The following is a 13,210-nucleotide window of genomic DNA, read 5'->3' on the forward strand; positions in this document are numbered from 1 at the left end:
TCACCATAAAGATGGAGTCCAGATGTGTTTGATGCTGAGGGGCGGAGCCTCCACGGGGAACCTGGGAGCTCTGCTGGCTGACGCTGCAGAAACACGTTGACTTTGGTCAAGCTGCTGTTCTGAGGATGAATCCTGACACAAACACTGATTCTCACCCCTCATCAGCAGATCCTGGTCCTGATTTAAAGCCAATGGGTTTCCCCATAGACCGGTCACTCTTCAGGGACACATGGCTGGTTCCAGGACTCATCCTACAACACATGAAGATACAAACTAACAAGATGAACGTGTGTGTGTGTGTGTGCTGTGAGGATGAATCCTGATACAAACACTGATCCTCACCCCTCATCAGCAGGTCTGGGTCCTGATTTAAAGCCAATGGGTTTCCCCATAGACCGGTCACTCTTCAGGGACACATGGCTGGTTCCAGGACTCATCCTACAACACATGAAGATACAAACTAACAAGATGAATGTGTGTGTGTGTGTGTGTGTGTGTGTGTGTGTGTGTGTGTGTGTGTGTGTGTGTGTGTGTGCTGTGAGGATGAATCCTGACACAAACACTGATCCTCACCCCTCATCAGCAGATCCTGGTCCTGATTTAAAGCCAATGGGTTTCCCCATAGACCGGTCACTCTTCAGGGACACATGGCTGGTTCCAGGACTCATCCTACAACACATGAAGATACAAACTAACAAGATGAATGTGTGTGTGTGTGTGTGTGTGTGTGTGTGTGTGTGTGCTGTGAGGATGAATCCTGATACAAACACTGATCCTCACCCCTCATCAGCAGATCCTGGTCCTGATTTAAAGCCAATGGGTTTCCCCATAGACCGGTCACTCTTCAGGGACACACGGCTGGATGGAAACCCAGAGTCGGAGCTGAAAACAAACACAACATCAGGAACAGACTGAGTGGAAAAATGGAGGAACATTGGAGAAGAAAGAGGAGAATTGGGACTTTCAGATGGACTTTGATGATTGTCTGAGTCAGAACTTTGTTCATGTTCAGTGAATCATTTAGTGAAGAATGACAGAAAATACACAACAGCAGATAAAAGAAAACCTACTGAGACTCTGAGGAAGGAGATCCTCTGGAATCTAGAGCATGTTCGGAACAATCAGTCTTTGTGGATGCAATGCTGGATCCAGGTTCAGGTCCAGGTCCAGGGCCAGGGCCAGGTCCAGGTGATCCTGATGTTTTCTGCTTACTCATTCTACAAAAGAAAGACACATTTTGCTTTGAGTGAATGAGAAAACAAGAAAGATGGACGTATAAGCTGTCTTCTGGTTCCCATTTTTCTTTGGTTGGGAAGCTCAGGGACTCTGTCACTTCCTCATTGCTGCTAAAGCTGAGAGTCTCTCCCTCAGTGCCCCCCTCCCCTCAGGTCAGGAGTCTGGGTGTCGTCCTCCACAGCTGTCTTTCTCTCCACTCCCACATCTGAGCCTTCGCTGAGACAAGAAAACTGCTGTGACCTTTGACCTCTGTAGCTCCTTGCTCTCTATTGACCTCTACAGCAGATACAGACCTGAAACTTAAACTGCGAGGCCTCTGTTAGCTATAAAATCATGACCTGTTGGACTTAACACTAGAACTTCCAGGTTTTTCTTGCCTACCCATACATTCTAGAGAGGGGCCAAATGGCCCCTGATTTTAAATGCGCAGCTCAGCGGCCACTGTTGACCCTTCTTTTCATTTGTAAATGCAGCCGATACCTTCCAGCCTGTTGGTTCATGCAGACCTCTATGTGGGAGGGGGAGGCTTGAAATGAAAAGAGCCAGGAACGACTGAGAGCTTTCCTCTAGAGGATGGCAGAGAAGATTCTTTCCAAACACAGTGAACTTTTTAGTCATCAGAAATAGTCTAAAATCTATTGACTGTTTGTAACATTTTTTTCCACACCTGTGATTCGGCTTTGAACATGTGTGGTTTGAGTGGTTAGAGTTTGCAGAGCCATTGAAATATTGTACAGATATCCTGTTTTGCAATGAGAGATAATCACCTTCCTTTTTACTTTTTCGGGATAGAAAAGCATGACCAAAACTAGTTTTGGTAAACTGCAAGTCTCAGGTTTTTCTCCTCTACCTATAGAGGAATAATTAATTTATCATCACAGCGGATGCGTGAACCTGACTGCAGAAAGAGCCTCACTGACCAGTTGTGTTTGTCCTGATCTTGCATTGTCAGCTGGCGATGTTGAGATACAATAAGTTATGCTGCTAAATTAACATTTATGACTGGGAGACATTTTACTGAGCCATACAAATAAAGAAGGGGAATAAATGGCTCACATTTCAGTGGCCGGTGGCTCAACATGTCTGTTTCTCAAGCAAACTCTGAGTTTTACTTGAATTTACAGACATTATAGTGAGATACGATCCCGGATTGACCGGTCCATTGTGATCAAAATACTGTTGTATCATATATTTATTCAGCAGAATTGTTGAATTTTTAGGCCCATTACCAGGAAGCCCTGAAAATACTAATGTTAAAATATTAGTGTGTCCATATCAGACGGACCCATTTCCAAAAGATCCATTTCAGGACAAATTCTGTTCAAAATACTGTTGTAATACAATTTTTACTATGCAGATATGATGAACTCCTTTTTCCTACTGTTGCTGTGATGCTTTGTTGTCACAGACAGAGGACAGGAGTCTTATTTCTGTGTCTTTGTGATTTTGCAAATCTGTGTTTCAGAGTTATGTTGCTCATAAATGAAAGACTGTTTTGTACCGTGGAAGACCCCTCAACCGGTAACTTGACTGTATGCATATGTGTGTGTATAGATCACTCATTGATTAAATATGATTTGCTGCATGCCCATAGGAAAGACTGGGAGGACCAAACGTAGCATTGGAACACTCTCTCAGCGTTTATCGTGACATGTCTACGATATATACGGATCAAGTCAGATGTGTCTCTGATGAACTTTGATCTGCATGATCAGACCTGTTTGGCATCGATCCAGACTTTCCTCCCTGAACAGTACACTGGGCGGGCGCGCGGCACCACCAAGCCTGAGGCCACCTTCACAACGGTTTGAGTGTGAGTGTGTGCGCATGTCAGTAAAGATAAAGGGTCATCATGATCATAAATTCCTGTTAATATTTAAACTTGTTCAACTGTGATAAACCTTCTGAACCAGACCAGCCTCAGCCTGACAAACACACAAAAACACACACAAACTTTAAAATAAATAATTTCCCTCATTAGGACCTCCGGAAAGACAGTACCAAGAAACACACACATCTGAAGGCTGTTCCTGATGTGTGTCTCCACTAGAACAACAGGTGTCCATAACGTAGGCTGGACAGACACACAGACACACAGCCAGCAGCCACACAGTCAAATCCAGTCCAACACAGCGTTGCGAAAGCTTTGTTGTAGCCGACAGAGATTCTCACCTGATCAACTCTCTTCACATCTTCTTCAGACACTTTTGGAGAGAAGAAGCTGCTCTCCGTCCCTCCTCAGTCCTTCTGTGTGTCTCTGCTTGATGTGAGGACGCCGTCTCACCTTGACAAGTGGCAGTCCAAGAGTCCAAGTCCACGTAGTTCAGCTCTGACACGCCCTCAGAACGTCACAGTCCATCTGAACTAAGGCCAAACAGCGTGATCTGTATGGCAGCACTCATTTTAAACATTTCTTGAAACTATAAATCGACTGAGACATTTTAATTTTACTGTCAAGATTGCTCCATAGACTGATTCCTTGGATTGTGATACATCTTTCTTTTGGTTTGTTTCTTGACTCTGGTAATGAAAAGACTTCGGTTCCTCGTAATTCATATTGACTTTCTCTCTTTTAAAATCTGTTTTGCAAATTATCTGGTAATATTTTTTGTTGAGCTTCATACATAGTTTTAAGGAGGTTGACTTCTACCAATTCCTTAATTTTTAAAGATTTCAATTGTTTAGATATTGGATTTGTGTGATCCCAGCTGTATCCACTTCCATTTACCACACGAACGAAACAGCTCGTTTCTATATAAGGAAAAGTGATTCAGAAAAGTTTTACAGGCACTTCCCCACAATAGGTCAGATATGGAACAATGAGTTGTACAATAGACTCCTCAACAAGTCAATGATTGATGGACTTCCTGCTGGGCCGGCAGTGTCCTCCTCATTTCTCTGAGACGGAAGACAAACAACTTCTGTCTTTGGAGCATTGATTGGAATTCTGTGTTCAAGGTTGAAGGTCAGAGCTGAACAACATTAAAACATTAACAGGAATGGATAATTTATGATTATGAGGAGTTCTTATCTTTATAATCCTCCACCTCTCTCTCTCTCTCCCGATGCATGCTGGGAGTGAGTCACCAGAACTAAGAGTGTGTGAGAGCGTGGTGTGTGTGTGTGTGTTGTTGTGTTTTGCTTGTTTTTTCCATTTGTTTAAGTTGTTAATGTTCACTTTCACTGTATTTTATTAATCACAGCACATGTATTTGTTTCATATCGTTTTGGGGTTTCTTGGTGGGGTTGGCAGTCCGTTTGGGGGTCTGGCTGCAGCCATGACCAACCTCTGACAGCTCGACCGCAAACACGGGGTCCGGGTTGTGGCCCCGCCCCCTGCAGCGTGGAGGACGAGGCCCTGGCTGTGGGGGAGAAAGTGGGCTACGATCTAAGTCTCCAATATGTTAATTAACTTCTATCAGCTATGAGTGCTTCTGAAACTGGGCAAAAAGGCAATTCTGGCGAATGGCGTTGTTTTTCCTGCCCCGGCTACCAAGCTAACAGGTCCAGAGAGCCACAGGGGGACGAAGTGACCATCCGCCGAGAATTTCGCATCAACAGGCAAATAGGTGAAGGCGGACAACGTGATAAGCTGTCATACACCAACCTGCTCCATCAGATGGAAAGCGGACTTTGCAAGGGCCACAATTGAGGCCGTGATCAGAGCCATCAGTCCTGGACTCAAAAACAGAGACATGCTTGAACTTAAAACAGATTTGACCCTCACTCAGCTCATACAATATTGACAGGACATTACAGAGAAGATGATGTATCTGATTTATATCAAAAGCTGATAAACATCTCAGGATCCCAAAGAGTCCCCTCAAGACTTCCTCTTCGGGGCCATTGAACTGAAAGACAGGCTGCTGTGTGCTTCAAAGGGAAAAGAAGCTGACCACTTTAGAGCAGACCTGGTCAAAAAGAAGTTTTTGAGGTCAGTGGGAATCACCAGGTACCTCACGATATGATACTATCACGATATTTTGCCCACGATAATGATAATATCACGATACAGCGATTCTGCGATAATCGATATATTGTAACAAATGTCATCCACAATACACCACGATATGTCACTGAAGATATTTAGAATTTATTGACCTGAAAACATTTTAAAATGAATGACAAAATGCTATCAATTTCACATGAAAAATACATGTGAAATGAGTGAAAACAGTAAAACAAAGTGCACAGTGGTTCTTCTTAGAAGGAGCTTGCGAAAGCGCATATCAATGCATGTGAAAAATTGACATTATGGTCACTGTCAGTGCATTAGAACTTCACTCGGCTGGGTGGTCTATGAAAATCTGGCCACGCATTTCAACTTTTATTTTGAAGCTTGAAAAAAAATTGCAGCGGGGTTTTGTAAAATAATCCATTTACAATGTGTTCATGTTTACATTTTCCGCAGTATAATGCGCACCTAAAAGCCTCTAATTTTATAAAAAACTAACATTGCACCTTATAATAATCCTGTGCACCTTTTTTGCAGAAAATACGGTAATAAAGACCACCCGGTTGTCAGACAGTGTTGTTTGACTACGGTTCCCATAATGCTTTGCCACCCGATCACATGAGCAAACAAGCTCCGCTGGCTTGTAGCTAAGCTAGCCAGTTCAAACAGAATGGCAAACATGAAGCTTCAGGTACATTCTCAACCTCTAACCTGTCAGTCACCATAATCACACAATTGAATTTACGTGACTCATAGCACAAATTGACTGGGTTGTCTATATGTGCCTTACAATGGGGGCGCCCTAAATATGAAAGAAGTTTTAAAAAACGCCATTCATTGACAGCACGTCTCATAGTGCGGAAAATACAGTATTTAAATATCGATAGCTGGCGCTTGTCTATCGTTAGGCGAAATCTCGCAATATCTCGTAATATCGATATTTTGGCACTCCCCTAGTGGGAAGTGCTCATTTGAATGACAACCTCAAGTTTCAGCTTAAATCTCTTCTCAACAACCCAGATGTGACCGATGAAGCTTTAATTGAGAGACTGAATGAAAGCGGCCAATCTCGAAACAGAAAGGCTGATCAAGTTAAGGAGGAACAGTAATAAAGCACCCAAGACCACGCAGCAACCTAAAAAACACCGCAGCTCCAACCAAGGAGAACAGAAAGACGGACCGTTAAAGCTTCACTTAGAAGTATGTCCATACAATAACTAGTAGCTTCCATTATGACTAAAAGTAGTTCCACAAAGTAGTTCCGTTTTTCATATTGTGACTTACCCTTTACCAAGTCCTGTTTCGACGCTCTGCGGATAACCCTTTTCCTGTTCTCCACATTCGCAGATGATCAACACCGTTCTGTTCAAAATGTTTCACTTCGTCATGAAACTCTTTCTTGTTCTGCTGCTCGTTCTCCATCATCCTGCTCTTCACTAGAACAAATGCTATATTTTTAAAGCCAATCATAAAGCCAATTATAATATGATACGTCATTATTAAACCCAATCAGAATGTGCCATGTCATCGTATACGTATTTGGTCCAATCAGAATGTGCCACGTCATTGGCAGGTGCGGGCCTCCGGACACATCTGGTACCTACACCGGCCCAGTAGACCGACATACAGCCTGAGGTACAATATTGAAATGTTTTATATCTTTGGGTTTTCACTTTGCTAGTTTAAAAATGTTTGAATTGAGAGAGAGAGGGGTGAAAGTTTTGGTAAGACCAACATTACATTTTGCTGGGTATTTACAGATTTTTACATTTGCCCTCTTTGCTTTTAAAGATATCTTCCTTGACACAGACCTTCAAAAAAACCTTTGTTCAGAGCAGAATGCATCAATGAGATGAGTAGAAACTCCGTAGAAAGACCAAAATCGAAGAAAAAGGCCATTTGGTTGCCATCTTGGATTCCATCCCGAACAACCACTTTTGCATGAAAACCAAGACTTGAGTTCAGCGCCCTAAAGTTAGACGTCCATCAGAATATGGCGGGCCATACTTCACTTTCAGCTCAGCTGATTATTCCAAGATTCATTATAACAAGATGAAGAAAACTGGTCATATGGAGCAATCAGTGTGGGAGGATTATGCACCATCTTGAATTCAGTTGGTTTTCTTAATTTGCAAGTTGAGGAGTCGTATTACAGTCAATCACATTGCACTGTGGGAAAAGGAGGTTCTAGATACCTCAATTTAACATGGAATCCAATTGTCAGCTGGATCCGAGGTCTTATTTTGAAAGAGCCATGTTGCCCTCTAAAATAGTTTTCGGATCAAAACTGTGTTTACCCTATAGAGAGTCAAGAAACCTTGAACCATTAAGATCTAGATGAGCCACGTTCCACCTCCAGAATTATTTCTGCTTGCTTTTATCAGAGAAGGCTCATTAAAATCTTGTGGTGTGTAGACTTCATGAAGCTGCTGAAAGAGTCATGTTGTGGTCTGTCATGCTTTTACTGTTTTCTTTATTCCAAAACATATTTATTGGAAAGTCAGTTGGAAGTGACAACTTGTACACTACATTTTTTTTATTCCCCAGATCTTATTTTCTTTCAAACAAACACACAACGCAAAAAAGAAAACAATGCAAACACACAAACCCAGCGACATTCAGCCAACCTGCTCTGCTCAACGGCACTGAGTCTGGCAGGACCTGCAAGTCCTGATTCTGATTCTGAAAGAGGAGAAACCTGTGTATTTCTGTGTATATGATAGTTTAGCTTCGTAAATATTAGTATTAGCATTTCATCTGAACATTTTGTAGTGTGTTGTACTGTCTTTTATCGTGTTTCGGCTGCTTTTTTCATTTTTTTCACTTGTTTTTTTTTTCCCTCATTCAAATAGATTAGCTAGCGAGCCAGTTTTGTAAATAGTTTAAGTAAAATGCTGAGAAGATCCAGGAGGGAGAGAAAAGCCCCATTAAGATTTATGGAGGAGGAAATAACATCATCATGTTATTTTACCAGTTAGATTTATTATTTTTCCCATTCTTACACACTTGAATAAGTTATGTTGGTCTACATAAATGTTATCCTATCTTATGACTCATGAATCAAAATCTTGTGTTAAAACACAAATAAAAATGCAAGAAAAAAAACAAACAAAACTAGCCACCCTGTTATAATTATAGGTGTAAAAGGATTATACGAAAAACTCATTATATTGAATAATCCTAAATTAATAAATATAAACTTTTCATAATACAAAATATGACTAAACTAATCTTTAAAAATGCAATAAATATACTGTGAAACATTTAAGAAACATCAACATTATTTAAGAACAGTTATTTATTGATCTGTTGCTTTGTAACGTTTCACAGCTGTGAAACAAAAACACACACTGCTCACTTTGGCGCGTGGTGAAATGCAGTAGAAAAAAGCAGAATACCTTGAACAGTTGTAGTAGCAGCAGATTAAAGTTAGTACAAGCAGCAATGTCCTCAAACAACATTATTTCGCGGTTGGTTTGTCATGACTTGTCCACGATCATGATCTAACTGTCCACTAGATGGTGCCAGAGTACACCCTGGATATGTGTTTGTGACTGTACTCAGTATTATGGACGCCTCACCCCGCCCCTCCCCCCATAACAGGGAAGGGGCTTGAAAGTGGAGGGCGAAAAAGTCATTTTACACAGTGAGTTAACATTTGCTGAAATATGGCCACTATAGATAATGCATGAGTAGGCCGACACATGAAAATATGCCTCAGCTTTATAGTCGTACTCAGTTTATTAGTCATAACGGCAAAAAAAAAAAAAAAAAAAAAAAAAAAAAAGCCTATTTTGCACAATGCAAAACAACAAGAACTTGCCAGGCTGGCTCATCAGCAGGCACCAACTGTCCAATCAGGTGCCAGCTAACGACAGCGTGCCACCATGTAAACTCCTGCGTCATATTGAAACCAAGCACCAAAGTTTAAAAAGTGATGATAAAAAACATCTCTGACTGACGCTGATCTGTTTATTGTCTGATTTCAGGAATTACACAAAGAGGCTTTGAATTGAATGTTTTCAAAATGATATAAGAAAACTCATAAAGATGTGTGTAACATTTATCACTTAAAACCTTTTTAGGCCTATGCGGAACATACAAAGCCACAACAATAACAGTAGCTAATAATAGTAGTAATGAATGGAGTGGGGGGGGGGAGTGGAGTGTATGTTTTCTCCGTTTATGAGTATGGAACGCTCCAGAAATATAAAGGAGGAGGAGGAGGAGGAGGAGCAGGAGGGGGAGGGGCGCTCCACCTGCCAGGTGCTTTAAAGCAGAGGCGGAGCAGCAGGAGACGCAGCAGGACTCCCGTCCTCTCCCGTTCTCTCCTGTCCTCCACGTCTGAGCAGCAGGTAAGCAGAGAAGACCTCGTGCTGCTGTTGTGCTTCTGGAAGGGCTCATTTTTAGGAATCTGTGGCCTCAGTTTTCATTATTTCATTATCAGACAAACTGTATGAAAGCACCAACAATGAAGTTTCTGTAAAAATCTGCAGGAGTCAGTGGCAGGAGTTGGTTCTCTGAGGTTCTCTGAGGTCTTTTATGACATGATATGAAACCAAGAACTTTGACTGCAGTTGAATGTGGATGTTCTGACACCGCTGGGTCCTCAGTGTGGACCCGCAGGATTCAGGGTTTCAGTCTCAGTGCTCTGCTGTGTCTCCAGCGTCTTCACCATGCTGTTGTTTCCAGAACTCTGACCCTGCTGGTCCAGATGTTCCCTCAGGTCTGTTCTTGTTCCAGGAAGCTGAAAGATGACCAGAGCAGCCGCGTCCCTGGTCCTGGTCCTGGTGGCCCTGTCCTCCACCTTTACTAAATATGTCCCCAAATCTGGCCAGAGGATCTCTCAGTCGCTGTCTCGAGGTTTGTGGTGACGGAGTTGTAATGGGAGCATTGGGGTAGGAACAATACGATGGTGAAAACTTGGTGCGACACTTTAAGAGGACGGACACATGTAAATGTATGGGCTGAGCAGCGGTGTTATTAAAGAGCCTGTAAAGAGCATACATGTCTCCGGTATGTCTCTTACAGCAGCTAGACATAACAGTACAGGAGTAGCTTCAGTTGTGTCCTGGTTTGAACCCCAGCTGCTTCTGTGTCTTGCAGGTTGGGGCGACCAGCTGAACTGGGTTCAGACGTACGAGGAGGCTCTGTCCTTGTCTCGGTCCACGTGAGGAAGCACCTTGGTTCTAAGGGGAACGGTTCCATGAGGGGTGGGTGTGAAACAACTGTCTGGTCTGTGTTCCAGGAACAAGCCTCTGATGGTCCTGTTCCACCTGGAGGACTGTTCTCAATGCGATGGTGAGCCGGCCCAGCTGTACCCCCCACCAGCCCCAGCACGTCCTGCTGCTCCCCCCCCTGCTCTGCTTCACCCTAACGCTCCGTCTGTCCTGCAGCACTCAAGCAGGCCTTGGCTCACGACGATGAGATCCAGAGGATCCTGGACGAGGACTTTGTGGTCCTCAATGTGATTGTAGGCTGCAGGGCTGGTGGGGGAGGGCTCTGACACTGCAATGAAACATCCTGCATTACGTGTGTGTGTGTGTGTGTGTGTGTGTGTGTGTGTGTGTGTGCTCTCCTCCCCTGCAGCAGGAAACCGAAGATCAAAACCTGTCCCCTGATGGAAAGTACGTCCCCAGGATCGTCTTTGTGGGTAAGACCTGGTGTCTGTGGAGTCAGGGGACTGACCCGACTGGATCCGACCTGTTTAAACCAGATCAGCAGCTTGGTGCAGTCTGGAACAGGCGTCTCTCAGCAGAATGATGTGGCGTTTGGAGATTCAAGAAGTAAAACCAAGAATTTCTTTTTGGACCAAGTTCAGTTCTGTGGAACTCACAGGAGTTCCGGACACGGCTGTAGAATTATTCCCACGATGTTAAAATAACTTCACCAATAATTATGAAGGTGTGGACAAAAGACAAACACATAACTCAGATGACACTGAGTCACGTTTGTCCTCAATCTCTGGAGCCGTCAGCCAACGCTTCCTCTAACCCTAATGTGAGTAAATCTTCCTAGAACCGATGGGGGCAGGGAGGGAACAGCACTGAATGTCTGACCTGGAAAAACCTAAACAGATGCTTTGTGGACCAATCATATTGTGTTGTCATTTCCTGAACTGAAGCCAGATCCTGAGAGTGTTGAGAACAACAGGACTTCTGATGAAGGCTGAGGCCTTGACTGGAAGAGAAGAGTATGTAAGAGCAGTGTTCCCTCCCCCTTAAAAGTGTTAAAAATGGTCTGGCTGGGAGCTGGGGAAAAGCTACAAGTTATCATAAAAATGACAAAACACAACCCGCAGGGGTTGAACAAAAAACTAGAAAAAGCAAAAATGGAGGAGAGCGGACAGAGGGTAGGAGGATGTTAGGAGAAGGGCTCTGTGGGTGGTGCCACTAAATACACACAAACCCTAATCTTCCCCTAAACCTCGACCCTGTGACCCTTCTACCTTAAAACCTTAAACTACCTTAAACCAGTGATTTACCCTAACTAAGCCTCACCTTACCTGTCTGCTGCAAAGGGTCGTGGCAGCCGCCCACGCTTACCTAATGTAAATATACAGAAAGTTACCTACGTGCAGAATGTAGACCCCGGGGTGTCTTACCTGGAGCCCTTCTCCAAGGAAAAAGACAATACAGAAAACGGGGGAGACTACAAAACACAGTCGGTGGGGACAGGTGGGTTTAACAAAAACAGGCCCCCAAACAGTAGTCTGGCTAAGGAGGGAAAAAACAAGAAGTCTCAAAACTTCAGACAAGAAACCAAGCAAGACCGATCCTGCAGGGAAAGAGACAAAGAAACCAAGAAGTATTTTGGTTGAAACACAGGGACTGATTGAAACAGATAAAGACATTTCAGGAGGATATTCATTTTAACGACATTAATCTTTCTCATCAAGGAGAGGGGCAGATTCTTCCACCTCTCACAGTCAGATTTTCCTTGGGTTTGGAGTGAAGTTGGCAGAGAAAAGACCAGAAAAAGCACAAGTCACATGAATCCCGAGATATTTAAAGGGGGAGGGTCCTCAAAAGGCAGATCAGCCTGCTGGAGCAGGGAACCAGCTGACTTCTATTAAGATTTAGCTTATATCCTGAAAATGAACAACATTTATCCAAAATGGACACCTGGAAGAGAAGCTACTGATACTGCTACATAGAGCAACAAGTCATCTGCGTATAGAGATAACCGGTAGTCGAGGCCATCATGGATAATGAGTCAGAGCACCTGACGGAGATGGCCAGTGGAGACAGCTGCAGGTGGAGGCAGTGGGGAGAGAGCCAGGGCATGCTGAGTAGGGTTCTGCAGGAACAGGGCTGGAGAACCCTGTTCTAAAAACTCTACGTCACCTGCTTCTGCACTGATACGTCATTTACTACGTCCACTTCCCAACAGACCCCTCCACGACGGTGAGAGACGACATTGTTGGCCCCTACTCCAACCGCCTGTACACCTATGAACCAACTGATATGAAACACTGTAAGTGCTCCAGCTAACACACACACACACACACACACACACACACACACACACACACACACACACTGAGAGCCTCCTCCTCTTCCTCAGTGCTGGAAAACATGAAGAAGGCCAAGAAGCTCCTTAAAGTCTCAGCTGTGAGCCGCAGAACCACACCCACCTCCACCCACTCCCTCCCCGAGTCCACAGCTGCTGAAGTCTGAGCTGTGAGCAGGAGGAGGCGCCCTCCACCCACCTCCACCTTCAGTTTGCTGTCACCAGTTCACATGTGAAAAGACTTTCACTTGAAGGGTTCCTCTGCCTCCTGACGTGTCCCTCCTCAACTCCACCCTGATTTCCACCCTGGTATCTTTACTGCTCATCCTTTGGAATAAAAACTGATGTGTTCAACCAACAGCTGGTGTTTTTGGCCCTTTAAGTGATTTGCACCCAGCACAATGAAATACAGGGTCAACTTAGCAAAAACCTTATGTGTCATATATTAAAAATATCATAACCTACTGTGTAATGAAAGATATAAAATAAAAGTTGCACACCATGGCC

The 13,210-nt window shown here is 43.7% G+C and overlaps 2 protein-coding genes across 2 annotated transcripts in view; one reads left to right on the forward strand and one right to left on the reverse strand.

The window, feature by feature from the left end:
• Nucleotides 1-13,210, reverse strand: part of LOC115381241 (NLR family CARD domain-containing protein 3-like) — a 65,665-nt gene that overhangs the window by 52,073 nt on the left and 382 nt on the right. Inside the window, exons 2-4 of the mRNA XM_030082521.1 lie at nucleotides 1,071-1,101; nucleotides 781-882; nucleotides 5-83 (exon numbers count right to left, since the gene is read on the reverse strand). Coding sequence (XP_029938381.1) covers nucleotides 5-83; nucleotides 781-830 — 129 coding nt within the window. The 5' untranslated portion in view covers nucleotides 831-882; nucleotides 1,071-1,101. The remainder of the gene's footprint in view (nucleotides 1-4; nucleotides 84-780; nucleotides 883-1,070; nucleotides 1,102-13,210) is intronic.
• Nucleotides 9,946-12,960, forward strand: LOC115381247 (anterior gradient protein 2 homolog). Its single transcript, XM_030082529.1, has 7 exons — nucleotides 9,946-10,054; nucleotides 10,298-10,361; nucleotides 10,440-10,492; nucleotides 10,588-10,664; nucleotides 10,781-10,844; nucleotides 12,584-12,667; nucleotides 12,758-12,960. Exons 1-7 carry the CDS (start codon nucleotides 9,946-9,948, stop codon nucleotides 12,868-12,870), a joined length of 564 nt encoding a protein of 187 aa, XP_029938389.1. The 3' UTR covers nucleotides 12,871-12,960.

The sequence above is a fragment of the Salarias fasciatus genome, chromosome 23 (genome assembly GCF_902148845.1).
Source record: "Salarias fasciatus chromosome 23, fSalaFa1.1, whole genome shotgun sequence".
Taxonomy (NCBI): Eukaryota; Metazoa; Chordata; class Actinopteri; order Blenniiformes; family Blenniidae; genus Salarias; species Salarias fasciatus.